General features: G+C 50.7%; 1 protein-coding gene and 1 pseudogene across 2 annotated transcripts in view; both read left to right on the forward strand.

Annotated features, from left to right (window-relative positions):
• Positions 1-17,108, forward strand: part of LOC311188310 (patr class I histocompatibility antigen, A-2 alpha chain-like) — a 206,559-nt pseudogene that overhangs the window by 141,799 nt on the left and 47,652 nt on the right. The window lies entirely within an intron of this gene.
• LOC311167667 (class I histocompatibility antigen, Gogo-OKO alpha chain-like) lies at positions 14,125-16,155 on the forward strand (the record flags this gene model as incomplete). Its single annotated transcript, XM_084228727.1, has 5 exons — positions 14,125-14,167; positions 14,559-14,840; positions 15,413-15,688; positions 15,809-15,928; positions 16,112-16,155. The coding sequence occupies 5 exons, from the start codon at positions 14,125-14,127 to the stop codon at positions 16,153-16,155; spliced, it is 765 nt and encodes a 254-aa protein (XP_084084853.1).

Genomic DNA, 17,108 nt, shown 5'->3' on the forward strand with positions numbered 1-17,108 from the left:
CCACAGCCATCCTTCCTGAAGGAAGAGCTCCAGACCCCAGGGCTCTACCTACTCGAAAACTATTTTGCCAGGCTAGAAAGGACCAAAGGGCACTCCAAGGACAAGTGGGTACAGGTTTCATTATTATCACACTAGTGGGCACCAGACAGGAGAGTCTCCCCTCTAAGATCTGGGCAACTAACATACACAAAGATTTCCATTTATACTCAGAAATTTCAGCATTTGTTACATTGATAAATTTGACAGATTTCCTTTTTTTTTTGTAGTGCGCAGGCCATTTGGTAGAGTACAGGGCTGTTTAGACAAAGGCTGGGGAGGGGTGGTTAGACAAGGATCTGTGCTATGGGAGGGGAAAGGAGCCAGCCACTTGACTCCTTTCTTTTGGAATGAGGCCCTGTTAAGATAGAGACCAGGGACTCCCTGTTGGCGCAGGCGGTTGAGCACAGCGCTGTGAAGCTGTCCACAGCCTCTGCAGTGCCAGTTTGATCCCCACCGGCCTCCCAGCAACCCACCTGGCGAGCAGACCTCTCCTGTCTCGCCCCCTGCTCCCCTCAGCAGTGTATTTCGTCAGTCTGCCTGTTCTGTTCCACGCTCTGTCTCTGGTGAATCCTCTCACCCTCCTGCACATCTGGCCTGTACCCCAGTTCTTGTATAAATAAAATAAAAATCTTTAAAAAAAAAAAAGATAGAGACCAGTCATAAATTGCTCAGAGGGGAACTTGCAAATGCTAAGATGGTAAACGTGCTAATTGTGCCAGGCGGGTGTGATGGGCCCTTTTACTGCATCAGTTGTTTCATTGCTTTCCCCTTCACCATCAGTTTCAACATTGCTTTGGACAGTTTCCACTTCAACAGAACAGGGAGGGACATTGTAGAGAAAATGATTGTCAGGCTTTTCTGCTCTTCCGCCATTAGGATTGATGATGGATCCCTGCGGTACTGAATGCATGTCTGATGGCGGGCACCTGAGAAGGGTGTGGGCATGCGCAGGTGGGTGCACCTGGGCTGAGACGGGGCTTGTAAGGGCGGTGTCGCAGAATGGAAAACGACCAGAAGTGAGAGAACAAGACCATGAGAGAACGCTGGAGCGCCCAGAAAGAGTGAAGATTTTTTCTTTTTTTTTTTTTTTTAAAGATTTATTTATTTACGCATACAAGAGCTGGGGTAAAGGCCTGCGATGCGGGAAGGGGGAAGGTGTGAGAGGATCCACCAGTGACAGAGTGGCAGATTGACTGAAATACACTGCTGTGGGGAGCAAAAAAAAAAAGTGAAGATTCACCGGGGGCTAGGAGGCCTGCCAGCCTCCTGGCCCCCAGGCACATGGCAGGCAGGGGTGTGCCCAATAAGAGCCTGAAAATCCCAATAAAAGCCTGAAAAAGCCACTGAGGGCTCGAGGACTCCTTCACACTTCTGCATGGGTTCATAGAGATCCTACTCTGAGCCATCATGCCCTTCGGTCATCACACTCACCTTCGGACCCCGGGGAGCAGCTGGAGGAGGAGCAGCAGGGAGGGGACGAGGCAGAGCACAGAGCTGGGACAGGAGCAGGCGCCATCTCCTCAGGGCTGGGGAGAGATAGGGCAAGAGGCAGCCAGGCCCACACAGAGGAGCAGGGCAGCCAGGAGCTCTGGGCTCAGGGGGGAGAAGGATCCCCACCAGCAGGAGCAGGGCCCTTCCTGGTGACTCCTTAGGCCCTGAGACCAAGGACACACCTGGCTCCTCTCAGGGCTGCTGAGCCTCTGTGCTGCTAGAGACCAAGAGGTTTATTGGAAAAAAACATCCTCCCTTCCCTTCCCACCCCGTGGAAACCACAGCCCAGACCCACTCTGCTCAAAACACTGGACCCCTCCATTCCCAGCACCTGGTCCCGGGTGCAAACTGCTCTACCCTCCTCCTCATCATCCAGTGACTTCCCAGGTCAGAGGCCCAGGCACAGGCCCCCCATGAAGGATAGGCCAGTGCCTGCTTGTGGACCTGTCCCCCTCAGTGTGAGCATGTGTCATGGAGAAGCATCAGGACACTCAATATTGTCTCCAAGGAGTTGGGGTCCCCCCCCCACAGGCCCCTGTTCTATTCTGCTCTGTCTGCTTCATTAGTTCACCTGAAGGTCAGTCCCTTCCCAGCCCTGACCTGCCAGGGCCAAAGACAAGGTCCTGCCTCAAACAGCAGGAACCTGGTCAGATCCCCACTGAGGGCTTAGTCCTCCTCCTGGGGGATTCCTGCCTCTGGGTGAGGATCCAGTGGGGAGGCAGAGCAATAGAGAAGGGAAATGAGTCATGATCAGAGAAAACACACTGTAAGGGCAGTAACAGACATGGGGCAGGTTTTCTGATCCCATGCAGAACGGGTGAAGGAGGAGTCAGAGTCCTCAGTGGTTTTTGCAGGTTTTTTATTGGGGTTCCAGGTACACAGCATGCAGGGGTGCTGGGGGGCCGGGAGGCTGGCAGGCCTCCCAGCCCCCAGCAAGTCTTCACTCTATCTGGGCTCACTGGCCTTCTCTGCTTCTCTCTCGGCTTCTGTTCGTTCTCGGCTTCTCCTCGGCTTTTGTTTGGCTTCTGCTGGCGTCTCCATGACGCCGCCCTTAAAAGCTCAGTCTCAGCCCAGGTGAATCCCATCTACCTATGCCCACACCCTACTCCAGGTGCCCGCCATCAGGCATGCATTCAGGATCACAAGGATCCATCATCTATCCTGATGGCGGGAGGGTAGAAAAGCCTGACATTTTTTTACCTCACCCTACACACCCTCAATGAGGGGACCCTGGACACCCAAATCTGTATGCTCCAAATGGCTTCTGCCATCTGCCACATAAAGGCAGAGCACACTGTGAGTATCAAAGACCACACCAGAGGAGCGCCAGAGGAGAAGGGAAGATGGTGTTATAGGGCAGGGAGCGGGGCACACCAACCCCGCAAACCTGCCTGCTCTAAATAGGTTCTGCCATCCGCCCATCAACACAAAACATGAGACTTTAATGAAAAGTAAATTTAATACAATTAGGGAACAATACAGAAAAGACAAAGAATATAGTTTCTAAATCAAGCACCCAAAGTTACCCGTCCCCTCATGGGTAAAAGTCCATTCACACGGGATTGGCCCAGAGCAAGGCGCCAAAGCCTGCCCCAAGTCTAAAGCACCTTCTGGCGGGGACCCACAGAAAAGGATCAGAAACCACCAGACAAGTATGGGAGGAAAAGAGCAAAATGAAAATCAAGGGATAAGCTGCCATTGTCACCTCCCCATGGGTCTCTCACCCACATCATATCACCCAGTCCACGACCATAAGGCAAGCGCAGTTTCTTCACGTGTCTCTCGGCTCCATGTGCCTCCTCTGGTCTCCTTCTGGCTCCATCCTCCTTCCTCTGTCTCCTCTGCAGCTTCTTCTCTCCCAGCTCAGCTCCACCCTCCTTTTGGGAGGGGCAGGGAACCTGGATGCCCCCCCTTTCCTGGAGACCACCCTGTTACAATGGGATAACAGTTTCCCAACAAAACACTGAAAGTTACCCACCCTGCAAGGTAACTGATTGTCAGGCTTTACTGCCCTCCCCATTAGCATCACATGCCTGATGGAACACCTGCATTTTGTTACATTGTTATATTCAGTTGTATTGTTTACTTCTGTGGGCCGGGGCTGCAGTGTTTATATTGGCCCAGAGAAGCAAAGAACACAGGAGAGGGAGAACTGCCAGAGAGCCCAGTAAAGAGTGCCAGCTCCTGGCACCCCAGAACCCCTGTCTGCCATGTACCTGGTTGCTGCACTACATGTAAAAGGTCAACAAAAGCCTGAGAAAGCCACCGAGGGCTCCAGGGCTTTTCTTTACACGTTTGCTCAGATCATAGAGAATCAGCTCTGTGCCTTTCTGGCACTACCAAGCCCCCTCTCCCCAGGGTAGATGACCAGCCAGACTTCCTGGGGGGCAGGGCTGCAGCTGCAGGATATAAACCACCCCCACCCCAGCTCTCAGCACAGTACAGCCCCTAAATCCACCCACCTCATGGGGAGGGGAGCAGGAAGTGACTTGGACTCAAAACTGCCCCAGGAGGACACATGTCTCCCCATTAGTGCTTCCTTTTGTTCCAAGTGGAGAGGGAAAAGAGGGGGGTACAGAGCACAGGGCAGGTGTCCCTGGACAACACTAGGGGATCCTGGACACCCTGCAGGAAGGACACTCACCCCCTCACTGCCTCTCCCAGCCCTTCAGGGCCTGTTCCTGCTGCTCTGTCAGCCCACACTGTTCCCTGTTCTGTCTTGTCAGACATTAATGGTCCTGATCCAGATGGGTCCTTCATTCACTTTCCTCTGTAATGGACATATGCCTCTAATCTTTCAATTGTTTCAAGTGCTTTTGAAATAGTTCCAGGTAAATACCTAAGGTTGCTGAAAGACAATGGAGAACGTAAAATGAATTATAGTTTTAAAATACAACTATGGATGGGAAGAAGTAAACCCCTTTCTCCAACGTGCCATCCAGTGAAGTTTATGTAGACAAGGTTAAGATGAGGGGTCACAAGGAAAGGCTCTTCGATAAACAGTGCTGGGGACACTGGACAGCCACGTGCAAAAGAATGAAACTAGACCACTGTCTCCCACCTCACACAAAAATCAACTCAAAATGGATAACAGGCTGGGACTTAAGACCAGAAACCATAAAATCCATGGAAGACAACAAGGACAGAACGCACCATGACATACCAAAAAAAAATAATGTGCTCAGTCTTTGTAAAGTCAGCGCTGAGTCATTCTCTCTCTCTCTCTCTCTCTCTCTCTCTCTCTCTCTTAAAGATTTATTTATACAAGAACTGGGGTGCAGGCCAGATGTGCGGGAGGGTGAGAGGATTCACCAGGGACAGCTGGGAACAGAACAGGCAGACTGACTGAAATCCACTGCTGAGGGGAGCAGCGGGCAAGACAGGAGAGGTCTGCCGTGCCACTGCAGAGGGTGCGGACAGCTTCACAGCACTGCACTCAACTACCTGCACCACCAGCGATGCCCTAATTTCTCATTTTTACAACCATTTCCTGCTGGCTGCTGTGCTTTCCTTCGTCACCTTCTTCACATAACTGTGGTCTCTTTCCTCAAAGGAAGAATGCCCCTCCAATTCTACCCCACAATGTAAATTATTGTCCACAGTTGAAGTCAAAGAGGTGAATGTCTGTATGGTGAGCTCAGCCATTAATAAGTGGCCTTAAGATTTGAAGACATGAAAATCACCATCATGAATGGAAACTGAATGGCTTCATCAAAACTATTCCCAGTTACCTGCACACTTACCTGCAACCACACTTACCTGCAACCTGAGTGTAGCTTCCTCCTTGTCTTCCTGTGGGAAGAATCATCATGTGAGACAAGGGAGGAGTCAGCCCACGCAGTCTTTAAGGAATCTTCTAACCCTGGAATACTGTGACTAAAGACCCAGGTCAGGACTGGGAAAAATGAAGAAAGGAGGTGAGGGGGGACTGAACCAAATGCCCTCTGGGCAACACCCATGTGTGTGGATGGTACTTCCCATTAACCAGGCAGGGCAAGTTCTCCCTGGGACATGAAAGCCCCCAGTGGACAAGATCCCCCACTCCCTTCCCTACCTGAGCGTTTCTTCCTCCACATCACAGCTGCAGCCACCTCAGCTCCAGTGAGCACAGCTCCAAGGAGAACCAGGCCAGCAGTGATGCCCGCAGTGGGGATGGAGGGCTGAGGAGGGGACACTGGAAGGGAAGGGAAGGGGAGACCCCAGTCCTTAGTCTGACCCTTAGAAGTTCTCAGAGGACTCCTGATTCTCCTGAGAAGAGGCTCTGTGCCTAAGTCCCCCTAGTTACCCTATCTCAAGATAAGGGGCTCCAGCAGCCCCTCATGCTGAAGATACACATGTATCTCTGCTCCTCTCCAGAAGGCACCACCACAGCCGCCCGCTTCTGGAAGTTTCCATCCCCCAAGCCTGGTCTCCACCAGCTCCGTGTACGGGGCCAGGTCAGGGTAGAAGCCCAGGACCCAAAACCTCAGGTTGATGTCATGCTCAGAGATGGGGTGCTGGGTCACACGTGCCCTTTGGGGGCCTGAGCGGGAAGAATAGGACATTTTATGGTTGCTATTTCCTCTATGGTCACTGAAGCAGCCTCATGACCATCCTCAGAATGGACAGGAAAACATGCTTGGAGGGAGGAAGCACAAACCCCAGAAACCAGCCTGGTCTGAGAGTCCAGGATAGCAGGTGAGAGCCCAGGGAGGGATGCAGGTCTCTAAACATTTTGTTGCTGACTTAGGTGGAGGGTGATGACACAGACAGGCAGGAGTGAGATCTCCAAAAATGCTCTCTGACCAAAAAACAAGATCTTGAGAGAGAAACTCATTGTTCCTACGATGGCTGCCGGTGAAAAGGGTCCTGTGCAGGGTGATTTCAGGGGTGGTCTCCCCTCTTTCTCAGGAGAAACTGGATTCCTTAACTGTCCTTCAGAAACAATAGGACCCTCTGGGCCAGTCTCTATTCAGAGCTTGAAAACTTGAGAGACAGTTCTCTCTCTGACCAGAAGGGGGCGCATTTCTGACCATTCAGTTTTCCCTGTGGGGTGTGAGCCTCAGGGAGATCAAAGGCCCTGTAGCCCCTTTTACCTCTGAGCTGCAGCGCCTCCTTCCCCATCTCCAGGAGACTTGGGATCCACTCCAAGTACCTGCCCTCCGGGTTGTTCATTTCGTGCTTTACCCAAACTCCCTCCTCCACTATGGCGGGTGCCATAGCCTCTGGGAATCACTGTGACCCTGACTAGGGGCAAAGGTCTGGCGAATGGGAGCTGTGACCTGGCCCTGGGCAAGCATTGTTCACTGTCCTAGCTCTGGTTGAAGCAGCCATGCAGGTCCTCCAGGAGCCATTAGGGCAGCTTGAACCTCTGTGCCTATTGTCTTTGGTTCTGTCTCCTTGTCCAGGTCCTCCTGCCCCACCTGCTCCACCCTGGGCTCCAGCATCTCCACACTGTGACCTGGAGAGTCTCTGTCAAGCCGCCTGAACTGTGCGTGGTCCATGTAGCCCACTGCGACGTACCGGGGCTCCTTGAGGCTGGGCTGGGAGGTCTTGATTTCTAAAAGCCTTAAAGAGTGGGAGCCTGGGGGCAGGACGGTGAAAGTCAGGCTGAACCTCATTCCTGCACTGGTCCTGAGTCCCAGGGAGATGGGGCATGAGGGGAGAAAGTGTTCAGGAAGGGAGGAGGCTTGAGAGCTTGAAAAGGGGCATCAGGTGGAGAAGGAGTGGGACTCAGGGGGACAGAAGAGGAAGCTAGGGTGGGGGGGACAGAAAGGGACTAGGATTGAGAGGAACCCTGGGAGGACAGAGGAGCCTAAGGCAACAGCCTCTAACAGAGAAGACTTTTCCCTCCTCCCTGCTCTCACCAGCCCAGGTTTGGGCCACAGCCCTGGAGAGAAGCAGCAGGAGGAGGGTTGGGGGCCCCATAACCAGCACTACTGAGGTCAGGGGAGCTCCTGACTCTAGGCTGGTGGGTGGAAACTTACCTGGGGGCCATGCTGATTGGCTTCCCTGGGAACCATCTAGGCACTGGGGACTGAGAACGGGGATGAGCATTCACAAGTGTCCAGGGCCCAGCACAGGTGGTGGAGACAGAAGTGAAGCAAAGGGAGGCAGTGGGGTATCCCCAACAGTAACCTCCCTGCCCTGGACACAGCCCTGGGACCTGGAACCATGAGAACCAGACTAGGTGACCTGTGGCTTTGCTCTGCCCCCTCCTCTCCTCACCCAAAGCTTCCTTACCCTGTCTCCGTGACCCAAGCACTGGGTCTGTGATTCTCAGTCATTTTCCTTCCAGTAAATAAGTGAGGACACCAAGTATACTTTTGTGTATGAGATATCGCTCCCCATATTTACCACACTGGGAATAAAGCTGTGTTTAATCATGTAACTATTTCATTTAGAATAATATGAATAACCCAATGCATGTTGACAGAAAGTATTCTTTTTTTTAATAAATTACTTTATTTTATATACTTCTTACATCATTTTTCATTTTTACATAATGTATGCATTTTCATTTTGGTTATATTCCCCATACAATTCCCAGCCCTTTTTCTGACCGTAATCCCTCTGTAGTGTGTCTCTGGTCTATAGCTGCTTGTTGATTTTGATTTTTTACTTTATTGCAATTAGTCTTTATCCTGGCCTCTTATTTAGGTTTTCTAAATTCCTGCTATGAGTGAGACCATACGGTATTTTTGTTTTTCTTTCTGGCTTATTTCACTGAGCATGATCCCTTCCAGCTCCATCCATGTTGCTACAAATTGCATGAGTTTATCTTTTTGATTGCTGAGTAATATTCCATTGTGTATATATTCCACATCTTTTTGATCCAGTCATCTATTTTGGGCATTTGGGCTGTTTCCAAAGCTTAGCTATTGTAAATAGTGCTGCAATAAACATAGGGGTGCAGGTGCCCTTTTGAATTAATGTTTCTGTGTCCTTTGGGTAAATACCTAGGAGTGGAATTGCTGGATCATATGGAAGCTCTGTGTTTAGTAGGTCAAGAAATCTCCACACAGCTCTCCATAGTGGTTGGACCATTTTGCACTCCCACCAGCCATGCAGGAGAGTTCCTTTTTCTCCACAACCTTGCCAACATTTGTTGTTGCTAGTTTTTTTAATATGTGCAATTCTGACTGGTGTAAGATGGTATCTCATGGTAGTTTTGATTTGCATTTCCCTGATAACAAGTGTTGTTGAACATTTTTTGATATGCCCTGTTGGCCATTTGCATTTCCTCTTTGGAGAAGTTTCTTTTTAGCTCTTCTGCCCATTTTTTTGACTGGATTATTTTCTTTGATTTTTGTTGAGTCTCATCAGCTCTTTGTAGATTTTTGTGATCAGTCCTTTATCATTAGTGTTGTGTGCAAAAATGTTCTCCCAGTCGGTGGGGTTTCTCTTTGTTTTTGTTATTGTCTCTTTTGCTGTGCAGAAGCTCTTTAATTTGATGTAGTCCCACCTGTTGATCTTTGCCTTCACTATCACTGCTTTGGGTGATGTGTCTGTAAAGATGTCTTTGAGGTACATGTCATGTAATGTTTTGTGTATATTTCCTTCTATATATTTTATGGTTTCAGGTCTTATGTCTAGTTCTTTAATCCATTTTGAATTGGTTTTTGTGCATGGTGTGAGGTAGTGGTCAAGCTTCATTCTTTTGCATATAGTGACCCAGTTTTCCCAGCACCATTTATTCAGCAAACTTTCTTTAAATGAGAAAGTGTTCTTCTAAAAAAATATGTATATATATTTATTTATTTATACAAGCACTGGATCCAGTCAGAAGCACGTGAGGGTGAGAGAATTCACCAGAGCTGGAGCAGGGAACAGAACAGGCAGAAGGACCGAAGTACACTGCTGAGGGGAGCAGCGGGCGTCAGGAGAGGTCTACATGCCATGTGGGACACTCACCAGTCAGCCAGGGATTGAACCAGCGCTGCAGAGGCTGCAGGCAGCTTCGCAACCCAGCGCTCAACCGCTGCACCACCAGGGAGGCCTGAGAAAGTATTCTTAACAAAAATAACATTTCTGAAAATAATCAGGCCAATGAAAAGAGTGGATCTTTTACATTTTTGCAATTGTCTTTCTTGTCTGTCTCATTAGAAGACCTTTGGATTTTCTTCATATTTTCGTCTCCGTTTAGTCTGTTGTTCTGGTTGAAGTCTATGAAAAAATACACACTGCCTTACTATAACTATGCAGACACTGCCTTACACAAATATGTTGAAGTAGTGTTTTCAAACAATTTGTAATATCCCACTTTGATACTACATTAAAACTATACAGTTTTAACCTTGGTATTTTCTCCAAGGTTAATTGCAAAGTGAAACCTGAAATATTATCATTGAATATTTCTTATTCTGTTACATTTCCATAGTCCTCTTGTTGTAGAAATAAATTCTGGCCTTTTACCCAGGCAGAGGAAGAACAAGGGGTACTTCATAATGGTGAGGTCAGAAGCTTTATTATTCATGCATGAGGTCCCAGACCTGGGTAGCCCCATAAGTCAGAGCACCAGTTTAAAGACCAAGGGTTCCTTTTATACACAACTGTGTCCATATCTGTTACATTGATAGTGACGTGGTTTTTGTGAAGTCTGTGGGTTTGGAGTACGGGGTCTTTGGGGTCACTCTGGGAAAGGTTTCACCAGAGCTCCCCTTTCAGCGACACGTGGTGAGGTCCCCAGCGAGTTTCTCCACGAGACAAAGACACTAGTTATATTTAAAGGACAGGTTTATTAGGGAAAGGGACAGAAGAGTAAAAGACACTTGCATAGACACAAGCGGGCAGGAATAGCTGCCCCGAAAGGGACAGGTTTGCTGAGAGAGGCCTGCGTGGTTGCAGGCGGGCAGTCTTGAGGAGAGCGGCCTTCGCTGAAGGAGGTCAGTGCAGAGAAGTCCAGGCATGGTGCAGGTCACGGGCAGGCAGGAAGCTGCTGTCCTGCGGAGGGAGAGGGTTGGTAAAAAGAGGCATCTGCATAGACACAGGTGGGCAGTGGGCTTGCTGCCCTGAGCCTGTGCAGAGACTGCACTGATATAGTCCTCTGCTGTTTGGGAGGGGCCGCTCCTTGTGAGATTTAGGGTTAGTGGCTGATTTTGGATAACTAAGTAGAATCTGAAAGGGACAGCAGATTCCACCATGGGCTCAATCTCCACATCTTTACGGGTGGATGTGTGCTCTGATACCTGCTTGGATGTTATGTGATCCAGGCATTGGTGCCTGAAGATCTTAGTTTTCACAAGGTGAAGTCTGTGCCTAAGGATCCTAGTTTCCATAACTGTGTTGATGGTTATGCTAATCTCTTCTATCCCCATCTTCTTGTGAGAGCCACGTTTCTGGTCATGTGGTGCTTCCTTTTTCAGTTTATTTATTTATTTTTTTCATTCCTGTCCTCCATCAATAGCATAATTTTCAGCAGGCACAACCATTTGCTGCAAAGTCCTCCAACAAGGGAGGCCCGGCAAGTGGGTGAAGATGCAGGCATTTGGGGATGCCCTTTAAGAGAGAGGCCAGCGGGTTGACTGCCCAGCCTTGTAGATAAGAGTGCTGAGGCCCTGGCCATGCATCTTAAAAGGGAAAGAGCTGTGAGTAAGCAAACTTGTTAATTATGCCTGCATGGGAGTGTTCATTGTGTTACAGGACAAGGAGAGGAGCACCCCAGACCCCACAAACCTGCCTGCTCTAAATAGGCTCTGCCATCCACTGCATCCACACAAAACATGTAAGACTGTAATGGGAAGGAACTTGAATACAATTAGTAAACAATACAGAAAAGACAAAGAATATAGTTTCTAAATCAAGCACCCTTGTTACCCATCCCCTTGTGGGTAAAAGACCACCCGAATGGTCTTTCGGGCCAGAGCAAGGCCCAAAAGCCTGCCACAAATCTAAAGCATCTTTTAGTGGGGACCCACAGAAAAGGATCAGAAATAACTGGGCAAGATTGGAAGGAAAAGAGCAAATTCAAAATCAAGATAAAAGCTGCCATTGTCACCTCCCCACGGGTCTCTCACCCACATCAGTTTCAGCACCAAAAGGTAAGTGCAGTTTCTTCACGTGTCTCTCTGTTCCATGTGCCTCCTCCAGGTCTCCTTATGGCTCCATCCTGCTTCCTTCCTTCCTCAGCCTCCTCTGCAGCTTCTTCTCTTCTCTTTAGCTCCACCCTCCATTGAGTGGGGCAAGAGAACCTGAAACTTCCCCTTTCCCTGGGCAGCACCCTGTTACAATTGCACCAAGACTGGAAATTCTGCTGGAATCTTTATTATATTCATTTGCTCAATAATATATGTTCTCATCACTCTCTTGCATATTGGTTGGGTCTTGTGCTAATGTGTGATTTTTTTAAAGTAATATATTATTCCACTAAGTTATAAAGATCTTCAGTATTCTTTACACTAGAATCAAATTATTAAAAAGAAATTTTCACTTTATTTTTCACCACAAATCCCAAAAGTAAAAGTAGTACTGGAAGTTGTCAAGTTAGTGAAAGATGGAGGAGAGCAATAGAAAAAGACTGGAAAGGAGATGCCCCAAGACCAGAAATCTTGCCTACACAAGGAGCAGGAGGTAGAAGGGATTAACACAGCCATTGACACAGATCTAGAAACCGAGATCCTTAGGCTCCAAAGCCTAGATTACAAAGCAGAAAATCCAAGCAGGTATCAGACTGCTGTCTAGAGCACAGGCCCAAGGGTAAAGATACGGAGATTGTGTTCATTGTAGACTCTCCTGTCCCTTTCAGATTCTGCATAGTTATCCAACATCAACAACTAACCAGAAGGCTCACAAGGAGTGACCCCTTCCAAAAAGAAGACTATGTCAGTGCAGTCTCTGCACAGGCTGGGGGCAGCAATCCCTCTGCCCACCTGTGACTATGCAGGTGCATCTTTTCACCAATTCTCTTCTCTGCAGGGCAGCAGCCTCCTGCCTGGCCATGACTTGCATCATGCCTGCACTTCTCTTCACCGACCTCCCTCAGTGGAAGCAGCTCTCCTCAAGGCCATCCACCTGTAGCCATGCAGGCCTCTCTCAGCAAATCTGTCCCTCTGGGTTGGGGGGGGCAGCTCTTCCTGCCCGTTTGTGTCTATGCAAGTGTCTTTTACTCTTCCGTTCCTTGTCTAGTAAATCTGTTTTTTAAATATAACTAATGTCTCTGTCTTGTGGAGTAACTCGCCTGGGGAATTCTTCGTGTGTCGCTGAAACAGGAACCCTGGTGAAACCTTTCCCAGAGTGAACCCAAGGACTCCACACTCCAAACCCACTGACTCCAAAAACTCCATCATTAGCATACCATAGGCTATTAATATTCTTTTTTAAAAAAAGATTTATTTATTTATGCATACAAGAACTGGGGTGTAGGCCTGAGGTGTGGTGGGTGAGAGGATTCACCAAAGAGAGTGGAGAGCAGAACAGGCAGATCTACAGAAATACACCGCTGAGGGGAGCAGCAGGTGAGGCAGGAGAGGTCTGCTGTGCCAAGTGGGCTGCTCCCTGGCCGGATTGAACTGGTGCTGCTGCAGCTACAGGTCACTTCATAGTGCTGATGCTTAACCCCTTGCGCCACCAGGAAGGCCCCATGTTATTTATATTCTAAAGTAAAGAAGCAATAACATCTTTTAAAAAGGTTTTATTCTAGTAAAGTAAATATTTAAAGCTGTAGCCCACATAACAATATTATACATGGGATCCGTAATAATTTGTGAGACTGAACAGAGTTTCTGAAAGAAAAATGTTTGAGGTTGGGGGCGGGGGCGGGAGGGGAGGGATTGGGGTCAGAATGGGGGGCTGCAATTGTATGGGGAATATAACAATAAAATTTATAAAAAAAAAAAAATGTTTGAGGCTTGCGGACCCAGTCCCTGGGCCTGGACTCAGGGACACGGTGTGGCAAAGGTCTCAGAGCAGGAGAGGAGGGGGCTGCAAAGTCCCAGGTCTCGGGGTGTGGCTGTCTGGGTCTCAGTCCCCAGCGCGGGGTGCAGGGCTGGAAGGTGACTGCTGGGGATTCGCCCTCTCCCCTCGGTTCCGCTTCTGGGCTCACAGCCTGGGCGGGTCCTCCTGCCTGGATACTGGTGAGTCACCCCAGGGCTCACTCCCCATTGCCTGCGGTCTCCAGAGCAGCCAATCAGCAGCCCCGCGGCTCCAATTCCACAGGCCTCACCCGCCCGCCGGGACTCCGTCTCCCCAGCCCGGGTGGAGGCGCGTCCTGGGGGATGGGGGGCGCAGCCCTCCTGCTCCTGCTCGCGGTGGCCACGGCCCCGAGGGAGACCCGGGCGGGTGAGTGCGGGTCGGGAGGGGACAGGGCGCTCCCAGAGGCGGGAGCGAGGGCGCGGGCGGGCGTGGGAAAGGCGCGACCTCGCCGCCGCCCTAGTTGTCCCCCCACCTCGGCCCCGCCCCGTCCTGGCCCCTTTCCGTCCCCCGAGACCCCAGCCTCCTCTGGCCCCCCGAGTCCCGGCCATTTTCGTCCCGCAGCCGCTTTTCACTCTCACTCCTCTTTCACCCACTTTCTGTCTCGTGGGCGCCCCCCGGGACTCGAGCCCCCGAAGGGGAGAAGAATAGCCCGGGTCTCCCCTCCCGCCCCCAGGCCCCCACTCCGTGAGGTTTTTCTCCACCGCGATGTCCCGGCCCGGCCTCGGGGAGTCCCGGTGCATCATCGTGGGCTACGTGGACGACACGCAGTTCGGGCGGTTCGACAGCGACTCCCCGAGCCAGAGAGTGGAGCCGCAGGCGCCCTGGGCGGGGCAGCTGGGGCAGGAGGTGTGGGACTGGAGGTCGCAGATCGCAAGGCACAGCGCACTGTGGTCGCGAGCGCACCTGGACGCCTTGCGCGGCCTCTACAACCAGAGCGAGACCGGTGAGCTGGCGCGGGTCCGGGCCGGGTCAGCACCCCCATCCCCACGGACGGGGGGTCGCTCAGGGTCTCCCCCTCCAGGCTTCTCTGCAACCTGCCCGGGAACAGCCCGCGGGACTTTCACCCCATTTCATTCTGTTTAGTTTATTCCCGGCTGGAGGGGGTGCGGGCGGGGTGACCACGGGGTGACACGGGGCAGGGACAGGGTCTCATACCTTCCAGTGGATGTCTGGCTGCGACGTGGGGCCCGACGGGCGCCTCCTCCGCGCGTACAGTCAGTTCGCCTACAACGGCGCGGATTACCTGGCCCTGAACGAGGACCTGCACTCCTGGACCGCCCTGGACACAGCCGCTCAGATCACCCAGCGCCAGTGGGAGGCGCAGGGTGAGGCAGAGAAATTCAGGAACAATTTGGAGGACTGGTACTTGTGGTGGCTGCGCAGATTCCTGGAGTACGGGAAGGAGACTCTGCAGCGCACGGGTAAGAGGGGCCTGGAGGCCTCCCGGTCCCCCCCTGCCTGGAGTCACTGCGGGAAATGAGTCCTCTCTCTAGTCCCGAGAGGGGGACTCCCCTGGGTTTCATGTTCTGCACTATAGAGAGTCCCAGAGACTCCGGCTTCTCCTGAAGGACAGTGAAGGGATCCCGTCTCTCCTGAGAAAGACAGACAGTCCCTGACACCACACGTCACCGGGTCCTTTTGACCAGGGGCCTGTTTGAGAACCACGAGTTTCTCTCTCAGTCTTGTTTCTGGTCTGAGAACATTTCCAGTTATGTGATTCCTGCTTTTCTGTGTCATTCACCTTCCACCCAGGTCAGGAATAAAACGTCTGTGTTCCACTCCCTCTGCTTCATCCTAACCTGGGTTTCCTTCCTCATTCTAGAACTTTCTAAGGAATAGGAGAATCTCACAAATGCCCCCAGACTGGCCTATTTTTTACATTTTATGCTTCTTCCTGCCACACCAGTTGTCTTGTCCATTGTGAGGATGGTCTCATGAGGATTCTTCAGTGTCCATGAAGGAAACAAAGTGAATTTTCTGTTTACCACCTCAGATCCCCCAAAGACACGCATGACCCACCATCCCAGCTCTGAGTATGAGGTCACCCTGAGGTGCTGGGCCCTGGGCTTCTACCCTGTGGACATCACCCTGACCTGGCAGCGAGATGGGGAGGACCTGACCCAGGAGATGGAGCTGGTGGAGACCAGGCCTGGGGGAGACGGAACCTTCCAGAAGTGGGCGGCTGTGGTGGTGCCTTCTGGAGAGGAGCAGAGGTACACGTGCCACGTGCAGCATGAAGGCCTGCTGGAGCCCCAGGTCCTGATATGGGGTAAGGAGGAGGATGTGGGCACTGAGGCTAGTCTCAGGGCCATCAGGAGTCCTTCTGGAGTCCTTTAGAGGGTCAGGATAAGGTCTGGGGCTCAGGGTATGCTCTTCCCTTCCCTTCCAGTGCCCCCTTCTCAGTTTTCCATCCCCACCGTGGCCATCATTGCTGGCCTGTTTCTCCTTGGAGCTGTGCTCACTGGAGCTGCGGTGACTGCAGCTGTGATGTGGAGGAAGAAACACTCAGGTAGGGAAGGGAGTGGGGGATCTTGTCCACTGAGAGCTTTCAAGTCCCAGGGAAAACCGCCCTGACTGGTTAATGGGAAGTACTATCCACACACATGGGTGTTGCCCAGAGGGCATTTGGTCCAGTCCCCCCTCACCAGCTTTCTTCATTTCTCCCAGTCCTGACCTGGATCTTTACTCACAGTTCTGGAATCTTCCCTGCTCTGCAGGATTAAAAGATTCCGTTAGGTCTTCTGACCTGACTGCTCCCTGGTTTCACATGATGTTTCTTCCCACAGAAGGGCAAGGAGGAAGCTACACTCAGGCTGCAGGTAAGTGTGCATCAGCAGTGTGATCCCTGCGCCCCTGGGGACAGTGTAGATGGAGCCCATGGGGGAGTCACCCTCATCAGTCCCTCCTGTGGTCTCATCTCTGACCAAGTTCTATTTTGTTCTCAACCAGGCAGTGACAGTGCCCAGGGCTCTGATGTGTCTCTCAGCCCCTAAAGCATCTTTTAAAATGAATGTGATAAGGGCTCCTCCCCGGTGGCGCAGCGGGTTGAGCGCATCTCTGTGAAGCTGTCAGCAGCCACTGCAGCACCAGTTCGATTACCAGCCAGTCAGGGAGAATCCCACATAGTGAGGCAGACCTCTCCTGTCTCTCCCCTGCTCCACTTTCAGTCTGTCTGCCTGTTCTGCTTCCTGCTCTGTCTCTGGTGAACCCTCTCACCCTTCTGTGACTCTGGCCTGTACCCCAGCTCTTATATAAATAAAAAATAAAAAAAAATGATGAATGTGATGAGGCTCCTATTGTTCACACCCTGGACAGCACCTGGTATTGTGCAGAGTTTGCATTTTCAGTCTCTCCTGGTTGTCACTGTTCTTAATTGTGATATTAAACATTTGTTCATATTTTTACTTTCCTATGACTATAGTTGCTGTTTGTATGGAAGTTTTGTACATTTCTACAGATGAAGTGCTGTTCATTTATTACACTATTTTTGTCTTTATTAAAATTGGGTTATTTCTTTCTGATCATTGAGTTTTGGGCATTATTTCTAGATAAAGTCCTTTATCAGATTCATGATTTGCAAATGTTTCCCCCAACTCTGTGGCCTGAACTCCTTTACTGATGGGAAAACAAACACTGTTGCCCTGACAGGAGCATGGAGATGTATATATATGTGTGTGTGTAGGTATATA

The sequence above is a fragment of the Talpa europaea genome (assembly GCF_964194135.1).
Source record: "Talpa europaea genome assembly, chromosome: 2".
In the NCBI taxonomy this organism is placed as follows: Eukaryota; Metazoa; Chordata; class Mammalia; order Eulipotyphla; family Talpidae; genus Talpa; species Talpa europaea.